Raw genomic sequence first — 16,594 nt, forward strand, 5'->3', positions numbered from 1 at the left:
TCCTAGTCGAAGGACCAGCCTAACGCTGCTCTGCGATTGGCTGCCAAAATCACGTGACATCACACTGAAAGTGACATCACTAACTGGAGGACCCACAGCAGCAAACTTGCTTAGGACAGTATTTTACTACATCCAACACCTGTCACCAGATAAGTGGGGGTTTGACTCCTAGGACCCCAGCGATCACGGAAAATAGGGGTCCCCTCCATGGAGCAGGTGTGCGACCACCGGCCGGAGACGGCCGTACGTGGAGACAAGTGCGCTACTCCCCATTCACACAAGAGGCTTTGTGGATCGACGCTCTCATATTAAGCGGGGGTCGGACCCCCAACGATCATATATTTATCGTCCTATAGGTGATAAAGGTTTACGGGCCGATCCCTTTACGTTTTTTTTTTCTTCCCGCGGTTTCAGACGTTACACTGGGAGCGATTCTCAGGCTAAGACGATGCTGACGTGTCCCCCCCGATAATCGCTTCTCAGCCAGACGGCAGAATCATGACACGTCAGACAATAAAACCGCATTGTCTGAGGGAACGCACTTCACCCCCCCCTCCCCCAAACAAGCAGTGCCCCTTCCCCCGCCCTGCATTCTATACATTGCACAGTCCGCACCCTGCCCCCTGGACATTAACTTCTCCACATACATTGTGCCGGAGACGCCCTACGTTTACGGGGAAGGAACGGTCAGAAATCAACACGCAGCCATTTACCATTCAGGACTGCAGGAAAGCTGGGTGGCAACCCTCTGTATCCTATCTATTTATTAGCCGGGTGACGACAGTACAGAGCCATTACCAATTCTATTAATCATATCTAGTTCTGGAAGCGCTGGGGGACAACTTCGCTCCTATGAAAAGGTCCTCACTCTGCTTTCCCAGAGTCCTGAATGGAAAATACAGGAGTATGGGATGTATCGCCATATACTATTCAGGAGCCTAGGAAAGCTGGGTGTCTAGCCATTACCAATTCTATTCATCATAGGTATTTCTGGAAGCGCTGGGTGACAACTTTGCTCCTACTAAAAAGGTCATCACCCCGCTTTCCCAGAGTCCTGAATGGAAAATGGGAAAATACAGGAGTAGGAGATGTACCGCCATATACCATTCAGGGGTCGAAGAAAGCTGGGTGTCACTACAAATTCTATTTATCATATCTAGTTCTGGAACCGCTGGGGGACAACTTTGCTCCTATGAAAGGTCCTCACTCTGCTTTCCCAGAGTCCTGAATGTAAAATGGGACAATACAGGAGTAGGAGATGTACCGCCATATACCATTCAGGGGTCGAAGAAAGCTGGGTGTCATTACAAATTCTATTCATCATATCTAGTTTTGGAACAGTTAGGGGGCAACTTTGCTCCTATGAAAGGGTCCTCACTCTGCTTTCCCAGAGTCCTGAATGTAAAATGGGACAATACACAATACAGGAGCATGAAATGTACCGCCATATACCATTCAGGAGCCGAGGAAAGCTGGATTAAAGCCATTACCAATTCTATTCATCATATCTAGTTCTGGAAGCGCTGGGCGACAACTTTGCTTCTACGAAAGGTCCTCACTCTGCTTTCCCAGACCCCTGCGTGGTAAATGTGCCTGGCTATGTGGCGGGAGAGCGTGTGGAGAAATTTTCCCCATTCAGGACTCTAGGAAAGCTGTACTGGTGCTGGCGGGCTTGGGAAGGCAGATAAAACCTCACACCTCCTCTGTCTGGGGGGTGAATACAATTCGTGCTCTTGCTGCAGGGCGCACAGGTGACAGGGGTGACGTCTTCACAACCGACGCCACGAACTGCGGAAGAGCTGCCATCTGTTTGCTTTGACATCGCCCATGTGTCTGATAAAGAGAGGGGCGCGGCGAGGGCACAAAGGGCATTATAGGTGACCTCCAAGAGACACCCGCCATATGGCGGCTCAATGGTGAGCACTGGGAGGGTTGGGGCCTGTTCACATTCCTATTTCATAAAGGATATGAGGGCTATAGGCTCCCATTGTCAATGAGGCCTGTGCGTATATGCCAAGAGGGACTTAAAGGGGTTGTCGTAAGAGATAATCTCACCCCCTTATCTACAGGAAGGGAGTTAAGCGTCCGATTGTGGGTCGTTACCTGAATGATCGGAGCAGTGGTCGATCGTCTGCCCCGCCATTCATTCTCTATGGGACTGTCAGAAATAGGGGTGTGCTGCCCCCCCCCCCCCAAACAGAATGAGTGGAGCGGACCCCCATTTTCGGGATCAGTGGGGGTTCCAGGAGTCAGACCCCTCGCTGATCTGATAAGGATGTTTATATCTTGAGACAACCCCTTTAACTGGAGGTGTCACCCAAAAAGTTAGGCAGTAGATGCACATTTTTTTGCCACTATGGAGGTCACCGCCTCCTGTCAGGGAAACAGCTTGGATTTCTCCGTGGAGATAAGTGGCACTAAATGTGTCTGAGCCGCTCATCTCCTCAGCTCCAACATGCATGGCTCTCAGAATTCACAGCCATCTTAAAGTGGTCTCTCTCAGGGTACGCCATCAATGTGCGATCAGCATACGTGCGGCTCCACTACCTGTTCAGACAGCGACCATATCCAGGACCTGACATCATGACAGCCATCACCCCCATCATTGTGCTGACAATCACTTCATCATGTCATCCCACTCATGTGTTACCGCACTAATCGCCATTATTGCCGCCCGTCTCGGCGCTCTCCAAACACGTTATATAACACGCCCAGCCGTGCCGAGAGAGGACCCCCGCAGCCATACTCCTGGCCCCCTTTACACTGCAGGCTGACAGCGCTGCTTCTATTCATGTCCTCACAAGCACTGCTTACAGGCAGGAAGGCACCCATGGGTGCTCAGGAGACAACGCACATGCAGGAGGAGCAGGAATCTGTGTACAGGGCAGGTGGCCCCATATAATGGTGGAATCCTGGCATGCAGAGTGATCGTAAACCGCCTGGCCCTGCATGTCCCCACTGTAGGACACCTGCCCCGCAACATTAAAGGAGGGCCCTGCATGTCCATATTGTATGACACCTGCCCCGCAACATTAAAGGAGGGCCCTGCATGTCCTTATTGTAGGACACGTGACCTACAACATTAAAGGAGGGCCCTGCATGTCCATATTGTAGGACACCTGCCCTGCAACATTAAAGGAGGGCCCTGCATGTCCATATTGTATCACACCTGCCCTGCAACATTAAAGGAGGGCCCTGCATGTCCATATTGTATGACACCTGCCCCGCAACATTAAAGGAGGGCCCTGCATGTCCTTATTGTAGGACACGTGACCTACAACATTAAAGGAGGGCCCTGCATGTCCATATTGTATCACACCTGCCCTGCAACATTAAAGGAGGGCCCTGCATGTCCATATTGTAGGACACCTGCCCCGCAACATTAAAGGAGGGCCCTGCATGTCCATATTGTATCACACCTGCCCCGCAACATTAAAGGAGGGCCCTGCATGTCCTTATTGTAGGACACGTGACCTACAACATTAAAGGAGGGCCCTGCATGTCCATATTGTAGGACACCTGCCCCGCAACATTAAAGGAGGGCCCTGCATGTCCATATTGTATGACACCTGCCCCGCAACATTAAAGGAGGGCCCTGCATGTCCTTATTGTAGGACACGTGACCTACAACATTAAAGGAGGGCCCTGCATGTCCATATTGTATCACACCTGCCCTGCAACATTAAAGGAGGGCCCTGCATGTCCATATTGTATGACACCTGCCCCGCAACATTAAAGGAGGGCCCTGCATGTCCATATTGTATCACACACGACCCTCAACATTAAAGGAGGGCCCTGCATGTCCATATTGTATCACACCTGCCCCGCAACATTAAAGGAGGGCCCTGCATGTCCATATTGTAGGACACCTGCCCCGCAACATTAAAGGAGGGCCCTGCATGTCCATATTGTATCACACCTGCCCCGCAACATTAAAGGAGGGCCCTGCATGTCCATATTGTAGGACACCTGCCCCGCAACATTAAAGGAGGGCCCTGCATGTCCATATTGTAATCACACCTGCCCCGCAACATTAAAGGAGGGCCCTGCATGTCCCCACTGTATGACACGTGACCTACAACATTAAGGCTCCATTCACACGTCCGCAAATGGGTCCGCATCCGTTCCGCAATTTTGCGGAACGGGTGCGGACCCATTCATTTTCTATGGGGACTGAATGGATGCTGACAGCACACAGTGTGCTGTCAGCATCCGCATTTGCGGAGCACGGCCCCGATCTTCAGGTCCGCAGCTCCGCAAAAGATAGAACATGTCCTATTCTTGTCTGCAGCTTGCGGACAAGAATAGGAATTTCTATAGGGGTGCCGGGTGGGTGTGTTGCGGATCCGCAATTTGCGGGTCCGCAACACACCACGGACGTGTGAATGGAGCCTTAAAGGAGGGCCCTGCATGTCCTTATTGTAGGACACGTGACCTACAACATTAAAGGAGGGCCCTGCATGTCCCTACTGTATGACACCTGCCCTGCAACATTAAAGGAGGGCCCATATTGTATGACACACGACTTGCAACATAGGATGTATGTAGAGTAAAGGGGGGAGTTTGCTGGTGCTGACATCACACCCCTCAATTAAGGAAGGCCAGAGCTTAATTTAAACCGAGACCCCCTCTAAATGGCAGCCACATTGCTCTTGAGCCCCCCTTTAGGATTTTACTACTTGAAAAATTTCTCTCCAATGTCATGATCTCCGCTTGCTGTCAGCAAATGAGAACATTCTTGTTGACATCCAGACTCGAAAAACATGCCCTAACAGTTAACCTAATATTTCTCACAGCTGAAGGTTTGTTACACTTGTCGCCAATGTGAAGTAAATACATCAGCAGCACAAGTCTCTCGTCAGCCCTGATAGTTTGTTGCAATGTATCAGTGCAGGAAAGATGTATCAGCCTATTCCGACCTCGGGCAGTCACATGACTTCCTGGGTGACCACTATGTCCATACTTGTAGCCACTGGGACTGAGGTGGTCACAGGACGTGTGGATCAGCAGACTTGTTTTAGGCCCCGTCCACAACACGAAAGACAAAAGAAGTGAGGGGGGGGCTGAAATGCGATCATCCCGAAATCCCATATCCTTGTCTTCGGGAAATGTCACTCACCTTGAGGTGACCTCGGTGCATCTGGGCCTTCTCACACATCTGTAGGAAATACTTCAAGTCTGACTCATTCAGGATGATGTACACCGAGATCCTCCTCTTGAATCCCGCGTCTAACAGATCCTTAAATATGTCCACATCCGTGAAGAGGTCCATGACCAGACCAATGACCTGGGGGGAGGAGAACAGGGTTAGATCAGACCTATCACAGAAGATCCAACAACAGCAAGATCAGTCATCTTCCACGGTCGTAGCGTACTAGGTGTAGGGCACACAGCGGAGAGTAGGGCCCCTTACAGGTATTGTTCATGCCTTCATAGATGGTGTGGCCCCAGAACCGGTCCACTATCTTATCCTGGACAATCCCTTTAAGTGCAACAACCATTACAATATCAAGGAGGGTGGTCACCCATATGTCCTAGAGTCCAGACTGAAAAATCCATGGCACATCCCTATGGCTGTATCCTTTGGAAAACCTGTTGACAACCACAGTGGGATTGCTGTGTTGGCTATATTGGTTGTCAGCCACAAACATCCTAACAGAAGAGGGCGACATTCATATACGACACTAGACTGTCCATCTGTATGCTGCCTTAAAGGGGTTGTCCATAGGAAGAAAAATGGGTTGGCTTTCCAGAAACAGCGGATTGTGTCCGGTACTGCAGCTCATGCAAGCTAATGGAGCTTAGCTGCAATACCGGACACAACCTGTGGACAAGGGTGGTGCCGTTTCCAGACAAAATACAAACCCGTTTCTCTAATCCTGGACTGGATGTGCTCGTGTTTACCCGTGTCACCTCCGCTGGGATTTCACTACACGAAGCCCTTGCGTGCCGCCATTGTTTGCACAGTTGGACATTTTGACAATGCACAATGACTTTGCGTACCTTGCTCGAAGGCACAGATGTCAGGTCACCAGGAGACGTGGGCGCAGACGCTTCAACCTTGATGGATTTTACATAGTTTCTTGTTTTTCTCCATTCACATCCAGAGCTGCTATCAGAATTTTGCTGGTTGCCCTTGGAGACCGACAGCAGGTCTTAGCCGTGCCGCCCGTCAGACATGTGACCGGTAACTGCATGACCGTCTATCTCCCACAATGCACTGTACCCAAGCAGCAGGAAACAAGAATTCTATATCCAGCTTTAGAAGTGAATGGAGAAGAAAACGTCAAGAAAAGGTTAAAGGGCATCTGTCAGCAGTTTTGTGCCTATGACACAGGCTGACCTGTTACATGTGCACTTGGCAGCTGCAGACATCCGTGTTGGTCCCATGTTCATATGTGTCCACATTGCTGAGAAAAATGATGTTTTACTATATGCAAATGAGCCTCTAGGAGCAACGGGGGCGTTACCATTACACCTAGAGGCTCTGCTCTCTCTGCAACTGCCACACCCTCTGCACTTTGATTGACAGGCCCAGGTGTGATCACTTTTACACTGCCTGGTCCTGTCAAAGTGCAGAGGGCACGGAAGTTGCAGAGAGGGTGGAGCCTCTAGGTGTAATGGTAACACCCCCGTTGCTCCTAGAGGCTCATTTGCATATATTAAAACATAATTTTTCTCAGCAATGCGGCCACATAGGAACATGGGACCAACACAGATGCCGTCAGCTGCCAAGTGCACATGTAACAGGTCAGCCAGCGTCATAGGTACAAAACTGCTGACAGATGCCCTTTAAAGAAGGATTACTTACCCCACAGATCCCCCGCCGCTGCCCTTCAGATGCTTACCAGGGCTCCCTGGTCCTGTCTTGGCAAACAAGAAATGCCCGTTTAGCCAATCACTGGCTGAGCAGGTATTTCCTGTGCGTCAAGACAGAATCAACAAATCATAAAGATCGGTGAGGTGAGTAAGGCCATGTTCACACGGTGTGGATTTCAATACATTTTGCGCGCCGAAATCTGCAGCACCTAACGTGACTGTCCACGGAGCATGCCCATTCTTGCTGCACGGTAACCGCCGCTGGCGTCCGCATGTGGCATAACCCCATTGAATGGAGCTAAATCCCTGAGTGCAAACAGCAAAACTGCGGCAGAAATTGGAGGCTCCGCTGCACAAGCCAGAGGCGCTGCGGTGCCCGGGCTCCTGCGCGGTGCAGTGTCACGTTTCTCTACTTGACATCACGTCTTTCATCAGTGTCATTTTCTCTCACGCCAAACAATCCAGCAAAGTGTAATTAACGCTCGGCCGGGGTGAGGACGGGAAGCGGCGTCCTGCCCACAGTATAATTCTTTTATGTAAAAGGAATGTCAGCCGCGGCTGCCACCGACACAAACGTTAACCCTCTCTGTGCTGCATCACACACCTCAGGATAGCTGTCATTACAGGGGGTGATAGGCTAGGATACAAAGTTCATCGTATCCTAACGGGCCCATCAAAAAAATATTTTCAAGGTATATCCCAGTAATCCCACTATAATCCAATACTATTCTAAAGATGTGAATACCCACTTTTAAAGTGGTTCCCAGAACCAGCGCCACCCTGGCCACGTTGGGTATTGCAGCACAGCATAGCACATCAAAAACTAATTGGAACCAAAGGACTACTCATACACACACTGGGCTCTGCTATGTCTATAGAGGGGCTACTGGCCACCCCCAGAACTGCTCATGCCAAGGGATTACAAAAGGGGACATTAATTCAATATGGCTGATCCCCCTTTGACCCAAGTAGACGGTTGTTTGAGTGCACTCACCCCCATACTATACTAGATTGACCGAACCACCAGGACCGCCTGACCCTCTAATGTGTCAGCTCGTCATATGGGAAAGAAGGATCGGGCATGTTGGTGTTCAACCACCCAATCCTTTGTTCTCCTAGACAACTCGCCCCCCTCCCATTCATGCCCAGCTGGCAGTTCTCTCATACGTATGGCGGTTTTAGACTGTGGACAGATCCTGCTGGTCATATTTACCAAGGTAATCCCTGCAATTACCCGCTAGTCCCAGAAGACAAGTGGTAGCCGGAGCGCGGTGGAGGAGGGGTGACAATTCGGCTACGGCTGTACTTTATCCAATATCCATATCGCATTGGGGAAGCTGAGATACGAGGGGCTGTTTGCTGGAGTCCGCACACCTTTGGACTGTCCTGGTGCGTCACACAAGACTTGCCGTCCAACTTTCCCAGAGATTAGGGGTGGTGGATGTATCAGGTAAAGAATGAGGACAACCCTCATCAGAGCCATGTCGACTCATTTACAGGGTTTTTTTGTATGTCGGGGAGGACTTCTTGCTCTCATGCCAGCTGCCAATGCCAGCCAAGATGCCAACCAGTCATTGTTTGCGCTGCTTTGTACAGTTGTCATGCCCGGCTGTGGACACTACTGGGCGTTCTACCAATATCACATGTAAATACAGTTTTGCTTTGATACCAGGCTGAAGGGAGTGGATGATAAGAATGATGGGAGTTTTCTTCCTTTTTCACTTGGCCGCAGTGCAGGTACAATAAATTCCGCAGACATACGTCACACATGAAAGTCAGGTATGCCCGGCTTATATTACCGTCTGCGAAGCCAATCAGATCACAGCTTCACCCGCCCATTAAAAGCTGCAGCACAAGTGGTTGCTATAGGCAACAATATTGTCCTTAAAGGAATTGTTCATTTTCAGTACAACTTTCCACATGGGCTTCTAGCAGGTACTTCTCATCAAGAACCAAATTTCTTTTTGCCACCGCAGGCACAAAAATGATCGTAAAGTTATCAGGACTTGAATTTTTCAGCAGAAATCCCCATCTTAAAGGTGATTTCCACCCAAAACATAAAACTGTCCATATATATCAGTAAACCAGAAGCTGAAGTAGCAGACCAAGTTTGGCAACCATGTCTATTTTACGTACAGAGATATGACCATTTCTCTATTCAGTTGTGGCAGCCATTTTAGTGTGCAGGAAGTGGCAGCCATGATGGTTGTCATCTTTGAGGCAGCTTTTTGACAAAAGTTGTCAGTTGTTACTTCTAAGAACGTGGTGACAAAACGAGCGTCCACCATCAGTTTCTGAGCAGCTAATTCAAAGCAGACAACCAATATGGCTGCACTTCCTGTTCCACTTTTACTAAAATGGCTGCCGCAACTCATTAGTAAAATGCGGATATCTCTGGGAGTAAAACAAATATCATTACCAAATGTTGGCTACTGCTCCGCATTTACATTTACTAACATATGATATTATACTTCTATATTTAGTTTTGGTTGGACCTTCCCTTTAAATGTCACAGTCTGACGCCCTGTATGATGGAGGATTGGGCGGCTCCGGGGTCTGCGCTTCTTTGTTGGGCCCAGAGATTACTATTCACACGTCGCTCTTACACACATAGGAAATACAAAGAGAATATAATCTGTGTGTACAGGAGGATCAGGCCGGCCGGGGCCTCGCGCACAAACAGGACCCTGCCTGCATTTCCCAGTCTGACCAGCCCGGTCTCCACCTCACCAGTAATCAGCTGGAGGTTCTGACCTCACAGCTCTTATCATGTCCTCCATCTGATCCCGATAACAGGCTGATCATAAACAGATCGCTGCTCTTGTGGACTTGGCTCGCGTCGTCCTCGCTGTTGATTTTGGATCTCACCGGTTCCCAGTCTACTCTTCATTGCAGTGGTTTTCATCACTGACGTCAATTGGGAGGGGGAGGGGACACCTGGCAAATTCAGAATCCACGGAGCTCTAACTTGTGGAAGGAGGAAGGTGACAACTACTCGGCGCTCAAGAGGTTGTCAGCTTGTTAAAGGGGTCCATTGATCAGAATATAATTGGGGGGGGGATTTATCAGTCTCTTCAAGCTAGTGATGGCTCGAATTTCGATACATCTTTCGGCCATTTTCCACCACGCTTTCCACTTGGGCACGTTTAGCGGGAGGGGCGTGGCCTCTGCCGATTCGTGAGCCCTTTAAAGTAACTGACTGGTGGTGACTGTAATATAAATAAAGTTGATTGAGTTTAGCGTGCATGTGGTGTGAATGGGGCCTTCTCAGGACTGGGCATGTCGAAATCCAGCTGCCTGATCCTTCTCTCCCAAACATCTGCTTAAAAACGCCCCCCCTTTCTTCTCTCCCATTAAGAACGCCCCCCCTTTCTTCTCTCCCATTAAGAACGCCCCCCCCCCTTTCTTCTCTCCCATTAAGAACGCCCCCCCTTTCTTCTCTCCCGCTCCGATCCTGTGCTGTGGTACCCCAGTGTGTAAGAGTCATCTACCCCTCGGGAAGCATTCATAAGACTGTTTTATCTTCACGGATCTGCTCCGCGAGTACGCCGTGTTCAATTTCGCCATGTGCCATGGTCGGCCCCGATGCCACACAGATGCCAGAGTCAGATGTGACCTCAAAAAGCAGTTGCGCCGCAGCCGGCAAATGCAGTCAGGTCGTTTATTTAAAGCAGTTTTTTTGGGGGGGGGCTAAAAATTTCGAAACCTACAAGCATTACTAATAATATCAGTGAGAATTTCCGTAGCCGGCGTGGGTGCCGCATGTAGCGACAGGTCCTGACGGATTTATTCCACCTCCACCGGGAGGGATGATTAATTACATTCACAGCCCTGAACGGTGACGTCTGCACCTAACTAGTAAAATTCAAAAACTTGGACCCCCCCCCCCATCTCAAGAAGCTGGACTGGCAGGCACGGACACCCGCCGTACACAGACCGGCGAGACTGTGGTTAGCACAGCCAGGTGTGACCCCCCCTCCTCCACCCCAGCAGCCAGGTGTGGAATGACACGTCATCGGCAACATATGAAACCCCTACAGCACCACCAAGCTCAGCTTCTGGCCGGAGTCTTTGCCGTGTGATTTCCAGCCCATGGGGGTGTGCAGTGCCGTTGAGGGGAGAGGGCACCAGAACAATCAGCGCGGGAATTGACACACGGCGGTGCAAATCGGTCGCACAATCTGCAACAAAATCCATGTGCAATAAGCAAATTTCACCTCGGACCACCAGGGAAATCCACGGCAGAAATTTGTCCACGTGGACGTAAACTGAAGAAAACAACAAAACTAAATTCATGGCAAAACCCATGTTTTCCATGCTAAGGGCCCATGCACACGAACGTGTTTTTTTTTCCGTTTCTGTTCCAATTTTTTTTTTTTTACAGGTCCGTATGTGGAAACATTCACTTCAATGGGGCTTGAAAAAAAATAAAAAATTGAAAATGACTGTGTGCATTCCACAACAAAAACAGAACATGTCCAATTCTTGTCCGTTTTGTCAACAGGCATTGTTACAATGCATTCGCTAAAAAAACAAAACGGATGCAACACGGATGTGTTTTTTTTTTTTGCGGATCCATGTTTTGCGGACCGCATAACACATACAGTCGTGTGCATGAGCCCTAATTCTATAGTTACATAATAGAGGACCAATCAGCACCGTGTAGGACGTTTATAACATTGTGGATCCGTCCCCATTGACTTGCATTGGGGGTCATGCCGGATTTGTCTTGCTCCGCATCCCAGGACGGAAAGCAAACTACAACACGTCGCGGTTTTCTCTCCGGTCTGGCATTTTGGAGCATTCCGTTCTGTTCACTGACAATGAATGGGGACAAAACTTGTGGTTTTTTTTTTTGACGGATCTCAATACCGGAAAACGCCAGTGTGAAAGTAGCCTTAGCTACTGGAGTCCGTGTAAATAGACGTTCTATAGTCATAAAGACTTGTAAATAAATAAGCCCCAATTCTGTCACGGATTTGCCGCAGATACGGTATATTGCAGGGGGTGACGATCCGCAGCATCTCCACTACATGTAAACATACTTTAGGGGGGGGGGGGTTTACGTTGTATTTTGGGCTACGTAAAAGTCCGATACTCCAGAACACCCGATGATCTGGAGCAGCCGTGTAGCAGCGCCTCCATTACGGAAACCCCCGCAGTCTCGGCACATTCCAGGACAGGGTGTCAGAGTCCGGGGGTCAGCTCTGCAGACGGCAGCGCTTGGACTTAGTAACCGCGTGTACATGGGAGCCGCTCTGTGTGAGGTCAGCACTTGTGCGGTTAACGAATGACGTGATCATGATGACACGCTAATGCACACAATATAATGGCTGCTGAGAGCGCGGGCGGCAGGAATTCAGGACAAATCTGATCATCTGGAGAAGACCCCCGAGCTTCCGGGTGGACACTGGGCACCATGGGCCAGCTGTCTTTTTTGGCCTTGCACTGAACTGAGCCTAAGGCTACATTCACACGACCATACGGGTTTTGCGGTCCGCAAAAAAAAAAAAAAAAAAAAAAAACAGATGACGTTCCGTATGGCATTCGATTTTTCTGCAGATCTATAGTAACCATGCCTATCCTTGGACAAGAATAGGACATGTTCTCTCTTTTTTGCAGGGCTACGGATGCAGATAGCACACGGTGTGCTGTCCGCATTTTTTGCGGACCCATTGAAATGAATGGGTCTGCATCCTATCCGCAAGAAAAAAAACGGAACGGACACGGAAACAAAATATGTTTGTGTGAATGTAGCCTAACACTGCTGATGGCTTAAAGGGGTGTTTCAGACAGAAGCATTTCTCCCCTAGACTGGTAGGGATCTGACCACTGGGACCACCAGAATAGAGGACCCTCGTCCTACGCTGTGAAACTACAACTCCCAGTATGCACATTTACTCGGCTCTTCTTGTGACTCCTATTGGAGTGAAAGGAGGATTCTGGGAGTTGTAGTTTCTGAACAGCCAGAGGTGGCTGATCCCTGTGCTAAAATATGCCATCAGGTGCTGTTTAGAGGGGGGCCTTCCTCTGGGAGCCCCCCGACCACTACAATGAAGGGGCCGCAACCACTGCCATCCAGGCTCTGTAACCCAGCCCCATTCACTTAGAACTGTGATGGCTAACCTCCGGCACGCCAACCGTGGTAAAACTACGACTCCCAAGATGTACACTTGCTGAGCTGTTCTCAGAACTCCACAGAAATGAATGGAGCATGCTGGGAGTCGTAGTTTCAGATATTTTAGAAACATGCCATCACCTGCTATGGCTGGAATGGCCCTTTGATACTTCTCAGGCATGAGGGTTCGTTACAATTGTATCCACTTGTGGACTATCCTCAGTCTGGACTCCAGGCCGATACACTGTAACGAGTCATTAGGACAGGCAGATTGGGGCCCCTGTTCAGAGGATTGCCTAGACCGGATACAATTGTAGTAAAGCCTCAGCTGTGAGAGGTTTTAGGTCTGTACAGTCTCTGGATGTCAACAAGAAGGTCTCCATTCACTGACAACAAACAGAGATCTTGCAAATGGAGAAGAACTAAAACAAAGTCTTTTGGAAAGCCGCAGGACATGTCATTATTGACGTGAAAATGAAACACCCCTGTGAGATCCGGCAACGAGACACAGAGCCGAGCACATTTCCAAAATATCTCCCCAGCCCACATTCCGGGAATAGCAGCCGCGCACGGACGGCGCGCAGCGGAGGGCGATGGCACAAGGACGGCGTCGGCGCAGAGCAGGACTATGGAGGTGTCGTGATTCATGAGGGTTAATCACCACCGTGTGCGTCCTACGATTTCCTGCCACATACAATTCCTGGAACAGATACAGTCGGCGAGTCAGGAGAACGTTCCCAGGGCTGCACCGGGTTACAGATTGTATTAGGGAATTGCATCATAAGCAATATCCCAGCGTAACCTGATGGGTTCTGCAGCCGTGCGGGAGCGGCGCTCCATAATTAGGAGGACTTCAGGTTCAGGAGCCTGAGAAAACCGGGTGCCAACCATCGTACGCAACGGGAGAGCTCAGCGGCACCTGGCGAGCCCAACGTGACCTGCCCTTATTACAGCGAGGGCATGTTTGTAGAACGAATTATCTGTACCCAGGGAGTAGCCACAAAGTCCACTTTACTTGCAGCAGGGATGATTAGGGAATTGCGGGGGGGGGGTCGGACATTCTTCTCTTCATATCATGTACAACTGAATCTAGTGTTCCCTGTTATCAGCCACAGCAGAGATCTGAGTCGGGGGGGTAGGGGGGTCCTAGATTCCTCAGCCATTTGTTCTAATCATGAGACCGTTCAGCAATCCAGCCGTCAACACCTACAACTCCCAGCATGCTTGCTTGCTCGGCTGCTCTCAGAACACCCATAGAAGTGATTGGAGCCTGCTGGGAGTTGTAGCTCGACAACTCTGATCCTGCGTTTTTGAAATTTGCTTAAAGAGGTATTCCCACCGTAGACACTGACGGCATGTCGGCCGTTTCCGTGGCGCCCATAAAAAACGGGCAGTGCACATGCACAACCCCCCACTCCATTCATTCTCTGCCCGATGTAGCAGCAGGCGCCCACCATGCCAGGAGGGACTGTTCTATAGATAGGTGCGGGGCCCAGGACGTTTTTGGCATATCCTGTGAAATAGCATTTTTACCACGACCTGCACAGCTCCAGCCTGAATGCAGGATTGTCCTGACCAAGGATGCAGGTCTGTCAGAGGATGCAACCTCCACGCAGATACCTGGTCTATTCCCAGGGACTGTTTTATGGCAGCCTGTAGTCTCAGGCCACTTTCCAGCAACTATTCTGCATATCTCCACCTCTGGAAACCAGCTGGATGCCCTTTCTCCCAATTTCACAGACCGATAGACAAAGACAGCCCAGCGGAGGAATGTCACTCACATTTGGCTCATGTCACTGTTCACACAATGCTGCTACAACAGTCATATGGGGGGGGGGGGGGGTCAAATGACCTATACCCACAAACTGTTCTGGACGGGTTGTACATTTACACGCACAAAGTTCTCCGATCTCAATACAGAACTCATACAACTTTTTGGGTACAGTAATGGGGGCAGACCACACCCCAACACATCAAACCAGGGCAAGTCGGCCATACATCCCATACTAATGGATTTCGCACAGGACGAAGAAAAGGACTGCCATCTGATGCCAAACGGTGAAAGGTCACATCACCAGGCAACTTGTGCCGCCTTCCCTTACATCACCTACACAAATACCAGGCTGCCGGCGTACATGTTGATGCTTCCTCCGAGATCATAGAACACAGTGATTCATCCTGTGAAGTCAAGGGCCGAGCCTTGACACGTCACTGGTCGTGATCCAGCATGCTGGGCTCAGATTATTCGGTAACCCCGGGCTGGTAATTACAAGTGTGGGGGGAGAGGGTTCGGAGATTGGACTATACATATTGTATTTGAAGATCACACCCTTGTCTCAAACATTAAAAATATTTCGAAGAATATTTCGAAATGTTGCTTGTCATGAGACCGACACTTCCTCTAATGCCATGATCATGCCCATTATCGTGGGTTGGCACCTATGGCGCGCGCTCTTAACAGAAACCACCAAGGCTCCACCTACATATGGGAAACTTACCTACCGGACAGGAAATGTGGCGTCTTCCCAATATCTAGTGATACTCCTGAGACTCTCGGCATTCCAGACAAAGCGGTCACCGGTGATCCGATGTGGTGCCATATGTAGACGAACGGTACTGAAGATCCATAAGCGTCTCTAGCCGGGTCCTGAGCTACAAATCTGGATGGGAACTAATGCCATACTCTACAGAACCTATAGGGTCTCTAGAGAAGGGGTTCTCTGAAACCATGCCAAAATAAAGAGTTGTAGGGCACCCAATAAAATAAATAAATGGGTGTCCACCAGGGGTAAACCAGACTGCTCCTTTAAGAACACATAAACCACAAGGTGCCAGGAGGCCTCTGCCACTTTCCTGGATGTATATGATGAAAAGGTAGAGGCTGTCCACAGTAGGAGGTAGGTAACCCTACAAAGAGAAATTGGTCACTCTTCTGGTGCAGGTCACCCCGTTATGTGATTACAATTCCACTTCAGGTTGCCCAGCACTCATAAGAAGCCATTGCAAGCTTCATACTGTTTAAGGGCCCAAGAGCATTGAGTACCCAATGGTAGAGGTGCCAATGTAAACTAGAGCATCCCATGTGGTGGCACAAGGAGGTGTAGAGGAAGTCCTATCTAATTTTAGAGCTCTGGTCTGGGGAAAGAATACAGTTCAGGGGGTCTAGTCTGGGTTCTGATTAATTTTATGGGTCTGATACATTCTGCCTCTTTTGCCTGGGGGGGAGGGTCTAATTACATTTTGGGGGCTATGGTTATGAGTTTAGGGGTCTGGTCTCTGAATTAACTTGTGGGTCTAGTCTTGGGTCTGATTAATTTTATGGATCTGGGCTGGAGTTCGGATTAATTTTCAGCGTCTGGTCTGGAGTCGTAATTCATTTTACAGGCCTGGGTTCTGCTTTATTTTTGGGTCTCTGGTATGACTGAGTTTAGGGATCTGAAGGAGGTTAGAGGTCTGGGGTCTGAAAGAGTTTAGGGGTCTGGAGTCTGAATGAGTTTAGGGGTCTGATTAATTTCAGGGGTCTGGACTGGAGTTGGAATTTATTTTAGGGGCTAGGGGTCTTAATGAGTTTATAGAGGGTCTGAAGGAGGATAGAGGTCTGGTCTGGAGTCTGAATGAGTTTAGGAGGTCTGGTCTGGGGTCTGAATGAGTTTAGAA

General features: G+C 49.5%; 2 protein-coding genes across 4 annotated transcripts in view; one reads left to right on the plus strand and one right to left on the minus strand.

Annotated features, from left to right (window-relative positions):
* The window catches only part of SLC5A10 (solute carrier family 5 member 10), a 109,916-nt gene that overhangs the window by 53,429 nt on the left and 39,893 nt on the right, over nucleotides 1-16,594 (plus strand). The window lies entirely within an intron of this gene.
* Nucleotides 1-16,594, minus strand: part of FAM83G (family with sequence similarity 83 member G) — a 30,710-nt gene that overhangs the window by 12,588 nt on the left and 1,528 nt on the right. Inside the window, exon 2 of the mRNA XM_040439459.1 lies at nucleotides 5,120-5,287. Within this exon, the coding sequence (XP_040295393.1) occupies nucleotides 5,120-5,287 (168 nt within the window). The remainder of the gene's footprint in view (nucleotides 1-5,119; nucleotides 5,288-16,594) is intronic.

Source organism: Bufo bufo, chromosome 7 (genome assembly GCF_905171765.1).
Source record: "Bufo bufo chromosome 7, aBufBuf1.1, whole genome shotgun sequence".
NCBI classification, from domain to species: domain Eukaryota; kingdom Metazoa; phylum Chordata; class Amphibia; order Anura; family Bufonidae; genus Bufo; species Bufo bufo.